Source organism: Hemitrygon akajei, chromosome 2 (genome assembly GCF_048418815.1).
Source record: "Hemitrygon akajei chromosome 2, sHemAka1.3, whole genome shotgun sequence".
Lineage (NCBI taxonomy): Eukaryota > Metazoa > Chordata > Chondrichthyes > Myliobatiformes > Dasyatidae > Hemitrygon > Hemitrygon akajei.
In genome coordinates, this window is record NC_133125.1 from 37,486,448 (window position 1) to 37,499,811 (window position 13,364).

A 13,364-nucleotide genomic window follows, 5' to 3' on the forward strand; every position below is an offset into this window, starting at 1 on the left:
GTTGTGCACAGAAATCACATGGCTCTCAAGAGGAAACTGCCTGAGCTGCTTTTGTGCACTCTTTTGAAACTGATAAGGTCTCTGAAGACTCAAATGCTTTGTTCAGTAATTGACTCAAGAATATTAGTCATGACATTGCATACTTGTCAGAATTGTTTAAAGTTTAATGAAATCAATTTTCAGCTACAGGGATACTATATGAGTCTTATCCAAGTCAAACCAGTTGTCTCTGTATCTCTGTCCAAGTTGACACTGTTACATACCCCGTGACCAGGTAACTAAACCAGCAGAAATGGAGTTGGAGTCTGGTATTACTGTAACTAAAAGTGTTTATTAGTGAACTAAGTGATACAGTACTATAAAATGCAAATATGCATATAAAACAGGTTAGCAATGGTATACACAGAAATTACAATGATATATACAGTGTAGAAATAGGAATCAAAACCAAGCTCTATCGAAGTCTAGGGGTATATGAATAGTCTTAAGGTGATGCAGAGTTCAGTTCAGTTTAGTTTAGGTTGAGGTAGTTGCTGGTGTACCGTTGGGGAGAGAGAGAGTGAGAGGTGATGCAGTTGCAGGCAAACCTTCCGTTGTCATCTTGTCCTGTTGTGGTCACCGACTGTGACCCCTCCGTACCAGGCCAGACCGTTCTTCAGTGGTGAGCTTGTCACCCAGGTGAGGGTGGACACACGCACAAGCCCCCACCGGTCTGCTTACACACACTGAGCCTCCAAACCTTCACCTTCACGTGGGTGCACAACGCTCTTTCAGTGTCCCGTGGTGTGTCTGCCTGTGTTTCAGCAGACTTGTTTTTTAATTTCCACTGTCAGGGTACCAGCCAGCCATCCATCCTGTCCATCACCTGGTCCCGCCTTGCTGTCTCAGCAAGAATCTTACAAGCAGGCAAAAGTGTCCTTGGAGCAAAAGTAAATAATCAGCCATGGAGTCATAACTTTAAATCTTTGTGTCTCTCCCCTCTCTCCCCTCTCTCCCCTCTCTCCCCCTCTCTCCCCTCTCTCCCCTCTCTCCCCTCTCTCCCCTCTCTCCCCTCTCTCCCCTCTCTCCCCTCTCTCCCCTCTCTCCCCTCTCTCCCCTCTCTCCCCTCTCTCCCCTCTCTCCCCTCTCTCCCCTCTCTCCCCTCTCTCCCCTTCATTAGCAGCATAGTTCACAGGGGGGTCAACTCTGGACCCCATCTCAGCCTGGTTTGCTCATCACACATCACACCCCAACCCTTAAAAGAATTTTTACGGGGGGAAAAAATTCAATAGTAAGGCAAGTTACAGTCTAATATAATACATAAGTAGTCATTAATCAACAGAGTAACATGGATATAATTTCAAATCTAACACCTAGATAAACAATCAGCAATTACATTATCAGTCCCCTTTACATGTTTTTAGCATAGGTGTATATTACAGAGTTTGAGCCAATACATGTGTGATTATCATGTAACACATTACAGAAGCGTATACAAATACTAATCTCTATTTCACTTAAACTTAACATTCAGTCAGTCTACCATGATTTTGTCTTTATCTTTCAGATATTGTGTCACAAAAAGTAAGTCAAATTCCTGCAAAACCAGATCCTGTTATTCAAAATGGCGTTTGGTCAAAATTGCCCCTTTTCCACTTCGAAGCAGAGCACTTAACCATCACATGATCAGCTTGCTTACCAGCTCGGCTATTGAAGGAAAGGCCTTCATAGACCCCCTGCACAGGTGCTAGCTTATCACCAATGTTTTACAGACTAAGCCCATTTTCTGAACTCCCAAACAACTCATTAATTTTATCTTCAGGATCTTTAAGTCTATTAGATTCCAGTATAACACCAGCAGATGATCCCTCTTGGTCAAAACAACACCAAGTTTTGCCTCTCCAAATCACATACTTGAACAACATCACCAAGTTGTTTATCTTTAAATTTCAAAACAAACTGTAACAGATTAGCAGGCACCTTGTTACCTAACCACTGTCCCTTCATCATGGTTAATGCTTCTAAAACAAATCCAGACTTTAAATTTTCCTTATTCAAAAGTTCAGTAACACTTTTCTCAATATCTTCACTAATATTTACATCACCAGCTTATCATCACTAACTTTTAGAACACCTTCTAACACAAGTGACTGAGAATCCTCAATTTCCATTGGTGCCAGGGTTAACCCCTTACTCACTGAACCAAGTTCATCTGACACAAAAGGACTTCATTCCTTTTTAACCAAGTCAGACACCTCAGACCTTTCCTGAGTCTCAACACAAGGTTCAGTACCCTGTGAGTCCACAGGTACTTCAACAACCTGAACACAGGCAAATGGGACATCTGCTTCTTCTAGGCTTTCAATACCAATCCCAGTTTCAAATTCTAAGTTCCCTTGATCCTTCCAGCTACTCGCTGGGGAACTCCCATCGGAAGTAAACTCAATCTTGTGGATTAAAACAACCTCATCAGCTAACCCAGCAGACTCCCTCAAGGTAGCGGCATCCTTTTCATCTCGGAATGCCCTTATATCATCGGGAAACACACTTCTTAAATTCTTCAACTGTAAACAGCTCTTTCAAGCTATATAAATCATCAGTGTCCAACACTGGACCTTCCAGCTGCCACATCTGTTTCTCATCTTTGCTCTGTGCCTTTACAAAGTCGTTCCTTGATAATGGTAAATCCGTCTCATCCCTCTTAGCTTCACTGTCCTCTAACCCCCTCTGATACAGGGACGGTAAAAACGTTTCAGCTAAATCAAGGTCCGTTTCAACTACATGAGTGTTTGTTTCAGCAGCCTTTTTCGCCATGCTTCGGGTTACTGTGCAAGCGGGATAAACTTCAGAATCTGTGGGCGGGTCCTCAGCACTTACAGGCTTACTCGTGAGCTGAACTGTTGGGATCGCACCCCCCCCCCCGGCCAGGTCATTCCTGAGTAAGACATCCACATCACGTATTGGGAGTACAGACCGCTCCCCGATCGTTACTGGTCTGGATACCAACTCACACTTGAAAAAGATTTTATGCAACGGTACTGCCTCGGTCCCTTTTCCAACCCCTTCTGTCACCACATCACCAGTCTTGGTCTCAGCACTGAAGTCCAACACACTGTTTAGGATTAAGGACTGAAAAGCCCCAGTGTCTCTCCAGATTCTCACCGGCACTGGGGTTGACTCCTCCTTCACAGATACCAACTCGTTCAGAAGAAATTTCTCCCATCCCTCCTGAACTCAGCTTGGCTCCTCCTCCTCTAGTGGCATCTCAGCCGGCTTAATGCAGGCAGTTGGGGTTGACGCCTTTCCCTTTCCTGTCTCTTTCTTTGGAGCTAGACACTTAGATGCTATGTGGCCAGCTTTCCCACAATTATAACAGGTAGAGCTAGGAAACTTCCTTCCAGTCTGCTTTTCCTCCTCCTCACGCTTTCCACTAGTCCCCGGCTTATTCTCTGACTTAGCCGGTGGGCTCTCTCTACCATCCTTACTACCCCTCTGGTAGCTCTTACTTGGGGGAAATTTTACCATGTGGGTTAAGACATACTCATCTGGTAACTTGGCAGTGGCAGACAGAGTTTCTGCCTCCTTCTCGTCCAAGTACGTCCGCATACCCTCAGGGACGCAGCTTTTAAACTGCTCAATCAGCATCAACTGTTTTAATTTGTCCACATCCTCACTGACCCCTTTTGAGGCGCACCAACACTCAAAGTACATGTGCATTTCACGGGCAAACTCTAAATACGTGCAGTCTCACGGCTTTCTCAAATTCGGGAACCTTTGCCGGTATGGCTCTGGAACCAACTTGTAAATCCTCAGTATAGCCCCTTTTACTTCATCATAATTCTTTGCCTCATCTGCAGACAACGCCAAATAGGCTTGCTGAGCCTTCCCCTTAAGTACACACTGTAACAGAACAGCCCACTTCTCCTTCAGCCAGTCTTGATTCATAGCAACTTTCTCAAAATGGAGGAAGTACCTATTGACATCCATCTCCTCGAGTGGGGGTACCAACTTAACCTCCTGACTAACCTTGAACCCCCTGGCTGGGTCTACCACATGTTCCCCATCCTGCATTAACTTTAACTTTTTCAGCTCAAACTGCCTCTCTTTCTCCCTTTCTTCTCTCTGCCATTCAGCCTCTTCTCTTTCCTTCTCTGCCTCCAGCTTCCTTATCCAGAACTCATGTTCATACTTCATTTTCTGTGCCTGAAGCTGAACCTCAGCCTCAGTAAGCGCTTTATCCTCAACAAACATCTCCAACACCTCCTCTTGGAAGTTCCCCTCGGCTATGTAATGATGTGCTATTAACAGCTGTACCTGAGCCGCCTTCGTGCAAGTGGTCACCTTAATCTTTAACTTCCGAGCAATTCCCACCAGGGGTTGGATCCGCCACAAACTTATTAACCTCAAACTCCACTTCTGCTGTTTTCCTTCTTGGTTTTCCACACAACCAAATCAGATAAGGGAATTTACCCCAATCAATTCAACATCCAACCAATTGATATTCAAATTCTGGACGAGCCCCCAATTTGTCACATATCCCATGACCGGGTAACCGAACCAGCAGAAATGGAGTTGGAGTCTGGTATTACTGTAACTAAAAGTGTTTATTAGTAAACTAAGTTATACAGTACTATAAAATGCAAACATACATATAAAACAGGTATATACAGAAATTACAATGGTGTGTATATATGTATATACACAATAGTATATACAGTGTAGAAATAGGAATCAAAACCTAGCTCTATCAAAGTCTAGGGGTATATGAATAGTCTTAAGATGATGCAGAGTTCAGTTTAGTTTGGGTTGAGGTAGTTGCTGTTGTACCGTTGGGGAGGGAGAGAGTGAGAGGTGATGCAGTTGCAGGCAAACCTTCCATTGTCTTCTTGTCCTGTTGTGGTCACCGACTGTGACCCCTCCGTACCAGGCCAGACCGTTCTTCAGTGGTGAGCTTGTCACCCAGGCGAGGGTGGACACACACACAAGCCCCCACCGGTCTGCCTTCACATACTGTGATCCTCTGATCGATTCCCCCGAATCGATCCTCCAAACCTCCACCTTCCTGTGGGTGCACAATGCTCTTTCAGTGTCCTGTGGTGTGTCTGCCTGTGTTTCAGCAGACTTGTTTTTTAATTTCCACTGCCAGGGTACCAGCCATCCATCCTGTCCATCACCTGGTCCCGCCTTGCTGTCTCAGCAAGAATCTTACAAGCAGGCAAAAGTCTCCTTGGAGCAAAAGTAAATAATCAGCCATGGAGTCATAACTTTAAATCTTTGTCTCTCTCTCTCACACATCTGCAGCAGGATGCCTCCCCCTTCTCCTCCTCCTCCTCCTCCTCCCTCTTCTTCCCCTCCCTCTTCTTCTCTCTCTCTCCATAGTTCACAGGGGGGTCAACTCTGGACTCCATCGCAGCCTGGTTTCCTCATCACACATCACAACACTATTTAAGTGCAAAACTGCCATCACACCCTTTTCCAATTTCTGAGCCCCTCTGTGTTGGAAGAGAAAGAAAGGATAGCAGATGATCAAATAAACTGTGCCCACCTGGGTGAGTTGCATGAAGACATGTCAGAGAGATTTCAGGATCTTCTCTCGATCCAAATTCCAGATTGGTTGTTAATTCCTCATTACAAGTGTTCAGGAATAGAATTATCAGGAAGGATGGAGGAAGAGCTCATCTTGCTATGAAATAACTGAGTTGAAGACTTTTTGTTGCAGAAAGAAATCTCTGAATGCTATCCTGCAATGAGGGAAAAAAGATCAGGATTTTCTTTACTACCTTTAGAACATCATATTTAGTGGAGCATAGTTTCAGTGCAGTTGTCCAACTTCTTTCGAAGCAATGGAATGGACTGCAAGTTTAGGAATCAGACTCCTGAGTGACATTCAAATGTTGAGAAGCCGATACCACTGCACCAAGCTTATTCATCTCATTAAAAGGTGAAAAAGCAATGAAGTTCTAAATAGTTGGACTACTGATATACACTCTAAAATTGTTTTTAATTTAATTACTTAATTTTATTTGTGGCTTTGAATAATCTTTGCAAATACTTGTCACTGCTTTGAGTTTACAGTTCCCATTTTCTTTCACTGCATTTGTAAGTTGAAGCTTTTATAGTTGTGGAATGGCTGGAAAGGGAGAGGTTTGGTATGTGGTCTTAGAGCTGACAAGCACAAAAGTTTAGGAACCACTGAAGTAAATGAACTAGGCTTTTTTTTTACATTCTCCTGATGGATTCGGCAAACCTGACTCTGACTCTTGGGAATGTGGTTATAACATCTTTAGGACGAAGGCCAGCCTTTGCTTGGACAGACTTTAGGCCAGATTAAAGTGTCGAAGCTCTAGATAGGGAAATGAGCGGGTGTTCAGCCCCACTACTCCACACCAACCAAGATCTCCTACCTGAGCCCATTTTTCTACCCCACCCCCTTCTGACTATTACTATTGGATGGGAGGTGCTGGAGTCTCAGGTCCCACACCACCAGGTTCAGGAGCAGTTGTCCTGCAACTATTGGTCTACTGAACTGGCTTTGCTTACCTCAGTGCTGAACCCACTCTGCAGCCTGTGCGCTCACTTTTGGGAACTCACCAGTTCATGTTCCATATATTTATTGACTTTAAAAAAATATTTGCAGTATTTGTCCTTTTGCATTTTGAATGATTGTCATTCTTTGTGTGTGTGTGTTTTTTTTGTGGATTCGACAGTTTCATTGTTGGCACCTGCAAGAAGTTGAATCTGAAGGTTGTACATGGTACACATACTTTGAAAATCAAGTTCAAACTAAATTGTTATCAATTTCTAAGATATTATAGATACAAAAATTGGTATTTCTGACAGGTGACTTCCTGTCTATGCTTCCTCACAAGGCTGAGGAATTCAATACACCTGTTAATATTACATTAACTTTAAAGCAACACAGTCCTTCTTTGCTTATCTTTAATGCTACCAATATTGAGTGGATTTCCAAGTGTCCTGATTAGATAATGAATGAACGTGGTAGTAGATGGGAATGTGTCTCAAAATCAAAAATTACTACATTAACAATGATAGGATTTATGTTTGTTGGGACGCAGTCTGAGGCAGACTAGAATGATTTCTTAAGCTGTTGTGCATGTTTTATCCGCTTGGTCAAAAGACAAAAAAAAAAATTATCTTCTGTTTAAGTTGACATGAATGATGCACGTAGCCATGATTTCTATCTTTTCACAGATGAGGCAAATGAAACTTAAGGTACAATAAATGTTTTTTCTTTTCAGTATTTACATTATGGGATTGGTCTTGCAGTGGAGTAAGAGTTCTGGGGGCGTTGAAGCAATGGAGAAGAACAGTGCCACCAAATCAAAGCTGATTTATGACATCATTGATGGATCCAGTGGATTCTATGTGTAAGTGGGTGGATTTTATTGATTTCTATTTATGCATGTTGCATGTATGATTTTGAGGTATACTAAGTTTTAAGCTGTCACCATGATTTTCCGAGTAGCTGGTGAGTAAGTGAGTGGAATATGAAGATCCAGAGGTAGTCTTTAAACCAGATTGTAGAACTTGGCAGCTAATAATTTGGATAATGCAAAATGATTGAATGCAGCTTTTCAGAGTATTTCAGCAAAATGTTTATTTTTGTTAATGGTGTACTGCAGGTAACATTAGGTTGCCTATGGAAGATATTTCCTAATTTGTCTGTCTTCCAAATTCTAAATAATACAGTGCCAGTCTCTCCTCATCTGTAAAGTTGGCCATTACTGGAACCTTTTATGGGAGATGGGTCATTTGTTAAGAAAAGAAGCCAAAACCGCACATTATACTCCAGTTGTAAACCCACAAAGGTCCTAATAAAGTTTCCTAACTCTATCCACTAAGGTTCATATCATTTTTCCCTCCTAGTCATTTCTACACTGGCATGTTGCCTTTCCAGTGACCTTGTGTGCAATTACACCAAGGACATCAACATTATCTAATATGCCTGCATTTAACAAATAGTGTGCTTTATTGTTACACTTATCAATAATTATCTCACATTTGAATTTATCTGCATGTTCTCACACACTTGCTCAGCTTGTCACTATTCCCTGGAAGCCTTTTTATATCCTCTATTCGCAGTTTCATTTTGTATCATCATCAAAACCTGGATATTTGTCGCTTTCTAGCTCTATTGCTGAAGTACTGTAGATTGTAGGGTGGGGAGGGGGTTCTTGTACCAGAATACTGAGTCCTCCAGAAACTACCTGCTGCTCTGCAAATAGTCCATTTATTCCCACTCTTCGATTACTGTCCAATGACGAGTACTCTGTTCACGCCAGTACCCCCAGTTCCTCATACCTCAAACCCCTACAAATTAATCAAGCATGAGGTTTTCCTTCATAACTTTCATGTTGAATTTGCTTAGCCCTAATATTCTTTCGCAAGGTGTTCTGTTATTGCCTCCTTTTTTTTTGTGTAAATTCCAGCATTTTTCTTACTAGTTGTGTTATGGTAATAAGTTTTTCTCTCTTGTATAGGGCCTCTAATCCTCAATTATTGGTAACCAGAAACCAAACCAACCACCATCTCTAAAGCCACCTCCCTCAAATCTCTGGGTTGTATATTGTCAGATTCTTGGGATTTATCAGCATGATAAATTTGCCAATTATTCTATTGCTTTATTTTTTGACTAATACTTAGTTCTCTAGCAAATCTTGCATGTCATTTTCCATGAAGACAGATGCACAGCACAGTAAAACTTAATGCAGCGCACGAGACTGGATGTTATTTCTATGAGTAGCACTGCTCATTTTAAGTGACTTTTTAAGACATTGCACAGTATTATGACAAGTTTTCATTTGAGGCAGTCCAAGTTTAAAGCGAGAATCTGAACCAGGTTGCTGGTGAGTGGAAAGGAGGAATGGCAGATGTTACCATGTGAGTCAGATACTAAATCATCAGGGAGAATAATTCAGAAGAGGTGTGTTTAGAAATATTCCAACCTGGAACGTTTAACAATTAAGTGCTGACCATTCTACTTACTAAGAGTTCTTCTCTGTGATCCTGACTGCAGTTTACATACTGCCAAAAGCTGATGTTAATCAGGCGCTTGAGGTAATTGAATGCTGCTATAACCAAACAAGAAACTGCCCACTCCTATGCATTTCATTTCATAGGTGGGGACTTCAGTCAGGCTTGTCTGAAGAAATCTCTGCCCAATTATCAGCATTTAACCTGCAGCACCAGGGGTCCCAACACAGTAGACCGCTGCTATACTACGATGAGGAGCGCCTACTGTTTCATGGCTAGACTGAATTTTGGTAAATCTGATCACTTGGCTGCATACAGGCAGAGGCCAAAGGCAGTCTCCAGACGCAAGGACACCAAAGGGGTGGGTGGCCGTCTGAGGGAGTGGAGCTGCTTTGGGATTGCCTTGAGTCGATGAATTGGCCATGTTAAAGGACTCGTCTGTGGATTGGAATTAACACACCAAAGTTGACACAGACTTTATTAAAGCAGTTGTAGATGAGTGTGTCCCCATAAAATCATTGAGTCTTTCCCAACCAGAAGCTCTGGGTAAACCTGGAGATCTGCAATCTGCTGAGGGCCAGATCAGTGGCTTTCACATCTGGCAACAAAGTAAGATACCAGTGGTTCAGGTGCAATCTTTGGAAAAACCTTCTCATGTGCAAAGTGGCAATGCTGAACCAAATTTGAATCACTGATGGATGCTCAATGTCTATGGCAGGGCTTGAATGCTATTATCGCTTACAAAGTGAAACCAAGCCACATTGTGACAGCAGGGCTTCCTGTCCTGACAAGCTCAATAACTTCTGCGCTCACATCGACTGTCAAAACATGGGAGCATCATGAACTCACACAGCCCCCCCCCCCGATGACCCTGTGATTTCAGCCTTTGAGGCCGACATTTGAGCATCCTTCAGGAGGGTGAACACAAAGAATCCAGCCCAGAAGGGGTACCTGGCCGAGTCCTAAAGACCTGTGCTGATCAACTGTCTGGAGTGTTCACTGAGATCTTTAACCTCTCGCTTCAACAGTCTGAGGTACCCACGTGCTCAAGCAGGCTTCAGTGACATCTGTGCCTAAGAAAAATGTGGTAACCTGCTTCAATGACTGTTGTTCAGTAGCACGTACATCTACTGTGATGAAATGCTTGAGGGGATTGGAACATATCAACTCCTACCTGAGAAACTACTTGGATCTACTCCAATTTGCCTACTGCCACAACAGTTCCACAGCAGTTGCCATCTCACTGGCTCTCTATTCAACCCCTGAACAAATGGACAGCAAAGGTGCATACATTAGCTTGGTATTTAATACTGTTCTCCCCTCAAAACTAATCAATCAGCTTCAAGACCTTGGCCTCATGCCTCCTTGTGCAATTGGCTCCTCTCTTTCCTAACTTGCAAACCCCAGTGAGTTCAGATTGGCAACAACATCTCCTCCACAATCTCCGCCAGGACAGGTACACCACAAGACTGAGTGCTTAACCTCCTGCTCTGCTCACTTTACACTTATGACTGTGAGGCTAAGCACAGCTCCAATGCCGTTTTCAAGTTTGCAGATGAAACCACTGTTGTTGGCTGAATCAAAGGTGGTGATGAATCAGCATATAGGAGGAAGATTGAAAATCTGGCCGAGCGGCTCCACAGCAACAACCTCTCACTCGGTGTCAGCAACAGCTGATCATTGCCTACAGAAGGAGGAAACCGGAGGTCTTTGAGCCAGTCCTCATTGGGGCATCAGAGGTGGAGCGGGGGTCAGTAATTTTAAATTCCTCAGTGCTATCATTTGGGAGGATCTGTCCTGGGCTCAGCATGTAAATGCAATTGTGAAGAATGCATGGCATCACCTCTACTTCTTTTGAAGTTTGCAAAGATTTAGCATGACATCTGAAACTTTGTCAAACTTTGATCGATGTGTGCTGGAGAGTACTTTGACTGGTTGGAAACACCAATGCCCTTGTTCAGAAAAGCCTACAAAATCTAATGGATATGGCTCAGTCCATCACGGTTAAAGCCCTCCTCACCATTGAGCACAGCAATACAGAGCATTGTTGCAGGAAAACAGCATCCATCATCAGGTCCCCCACCACCCAGGCCATACTCTCTTCTCAATGCTGCCATCAGGAAGAAGGTACAGGAGTCTCAGGATCCATGCAACCAGGTTCAGGAACAGTTATTACCCCTCAACCATCAGGCTCTTGAACCAGCGGGGATAACTTCACTCACCCCATCACTGAACTGTTCCCCCAAAATATGGATTCTCTTTCAAGCATTCTTTATCTCATGTTCTCGATTGTTGTTGCTTGCTTGTTTTTTTTTTTACGTTTGTATTTGCACAGTTTGTCTTTTGCAATTTGTATGCCCATCCTGTTGGGTGTGGTCTTTCCCTGATTCAGTTGTGTTTCTTGGATTTACTGTGTATGCCAACAAGAAAATGAATATGCTAACATGTATGTATTTTGATAATTTACCTGAATCTTGAAACCATCAGGATTTTGGAAGCATTATGTAGCCGATTATCAAAGTGTTTATTGTAATTGTATAATCCCTCTACCATTTCCTTTTTCTGCATTTTTAGAACTTCATACCTCTGTCTTGTTGGTCCTTGGCCTCCAGTTCTTAAATGCTTCTAATCCTCAGGGCTTCTACTATTACTGTCAACTTCTTAAAAATTATTCGTTTTGTTTAGAAGCTACAATAGAACTCTGATTTTAACTTTGTTTCCAATGATTATGTATTTAGTTCACCTGATTTTAGTTTCCAGCATTCCCTTTATATCTGCAAAATTGCGTAACATTTTTCAAAGATAAATGACCTGGGGAGTTAATGGGAAAAATATTGAATAATTGGATAATATTGAGATTCAGTGCATGTTTAATTTCTTTGAGCAGCCAGAGATAAATGATTTTCAGTTTTGGATTTTTGTTTATTAAAGCAAATGTTCTTGTTTATCTGTGTTGTATTCTAATTGCTAAGCAATACCTGTCCACTGTTATATCTGTTTTTTTTTCTAGTCAGTCTAGGCCAATCATCCATTTGTGCCTTTATGGTTACCTCTGATGAATGAGGGAGGATGTTGGAAGCTCTAGTATTAATGGGAAAAGTCATTTGTAACTCCATTACTTTTAGGTGTCTGACCGATTCAATGTGCAGAAGCAGAATGAACATCCCATTACGCATTGGGAATGCAAATGGAGATGGTATCCTTGAAAAAGAGTTTCTTGACCAAGCTGCTAAAAATAACATGATATCATTAAAAGGCCATAGGTAAGTAGTTCAATCAAACTCTCTTCTAAATCCCTCTTTGTAAATCTGGCATTCTCAAAAAAAGGCTGAAGTTGTAGGGGAATCATTTTATCAAGTACTCCTTTATATACATAACAACATTAAATTCTGTTTCTCTGCCTGTATTAGGTCTGTCGGTGGAATTCGAATTTCCCTGTATAATGCTGTGATGGTGGAAGAAGCTCAAAGACTGGCTGACTTTATGATCAACTTTATGAAGGAACATCGTGCTTAAAACATTTCTTTCAGGCGCCATGCACCAGTTTTAGTTTGACCATTGAACAACCTTCATTTCTATAATGTAGACAAGTATCTATTTGTTCTTTTGAGATACCTGAATGAATCTTTAATGTAGTGACTGAACTGCCTGGAAGTAACATGGGTTTTCTAAGCTCTTTCTGTTGGATCATCAATTCATCATATTTAGCTTCTCTTTTACCCAACAGTGAACTTTGATTCATAGCAGACTTACTAATGCATTATCCCATAATTAGGGTCTTGATCTGTGGCTAATCTTTTTTTATTTTCTCAAATTCTGTCTTTTTTTTGGCAACCACATTTCTGGCTGAATTGTGCCTTTGGAACTCAATGAAAGTGTTAAATGTAACATTGAGCAACAATACAAATGCTGGACATAGACCATAAATGTCACTAATTTTGTGTAGAGAAAATAAGGAAAGAAAAATATAAAATCGTCAGAGCTGAATGTAACAATATTACAGTAAAAATAAAGATGAACTGAATTTGTTGTTCAACATTTTTTTAAAATCCATGATATCCTAATAGAAACATAGAAAATAGGTGCAGGAGTAGGCCATTCGGCCCTTCGAGCCTACACCGCCATTCAGTATGATCATGGCTGATCATCCAACTCAGAACCCTGTACCTGCTTTCTCTCCATACCCCCTGATCCCTTTAGCCACAAGGGCCATATCTAACTTTCTCTTAAATATAGCCAATGAACTGGCCTCAACTGTTTCCTGTGGCAGAGAATTCCACAGATTCACCACTCTCTGTGTGAAGAAGTTTCTCCTCATCTCAGTCCTAAAAGGCTTCCCCTTTATCCTTAAACTGTGACCCCTCGTTCTGGACTTCCCCAACATCGGAAAC

General features: G+C 42.1%; 1 protein-coding gene across 5 annotated transcripts in view; it reads left to right on the plus strand.

Annotated features, from left to right (window-relative positions):
• Window positions 1–12,997, plus strand: part of LOC140740869 (phosphoserine aminotransferase-like) — a 41,895-nt gene extending 28,898 nt beyond the window's left edge. For all 5 annotated transcript variants that reach the window (XM_073070453.1, XM_073070489.1, XM_073070461.1 and 2 more), the window contains 3 exons: window positions 7,239–7,367; window positions 12,099–12,236; window positions 12,384–12,997. In XM_073070453.1, coding sequence (XP_072926554.1) covers window positions 7,239–7,367; window positions 12,099–12,236; window positions 12,384–12,489 — 373 coding nt within the window. In that variant the 3' untranslated portion in view covers window positions 12,490–12,997. The remainder of the gene's footprint in view (window positions 1–7,238; window positions 7,368–12,098; window positions 12,237–12,383) is intronic.
• Window positions 12,998–13,364: the final 367 nt, after the last annotated feature.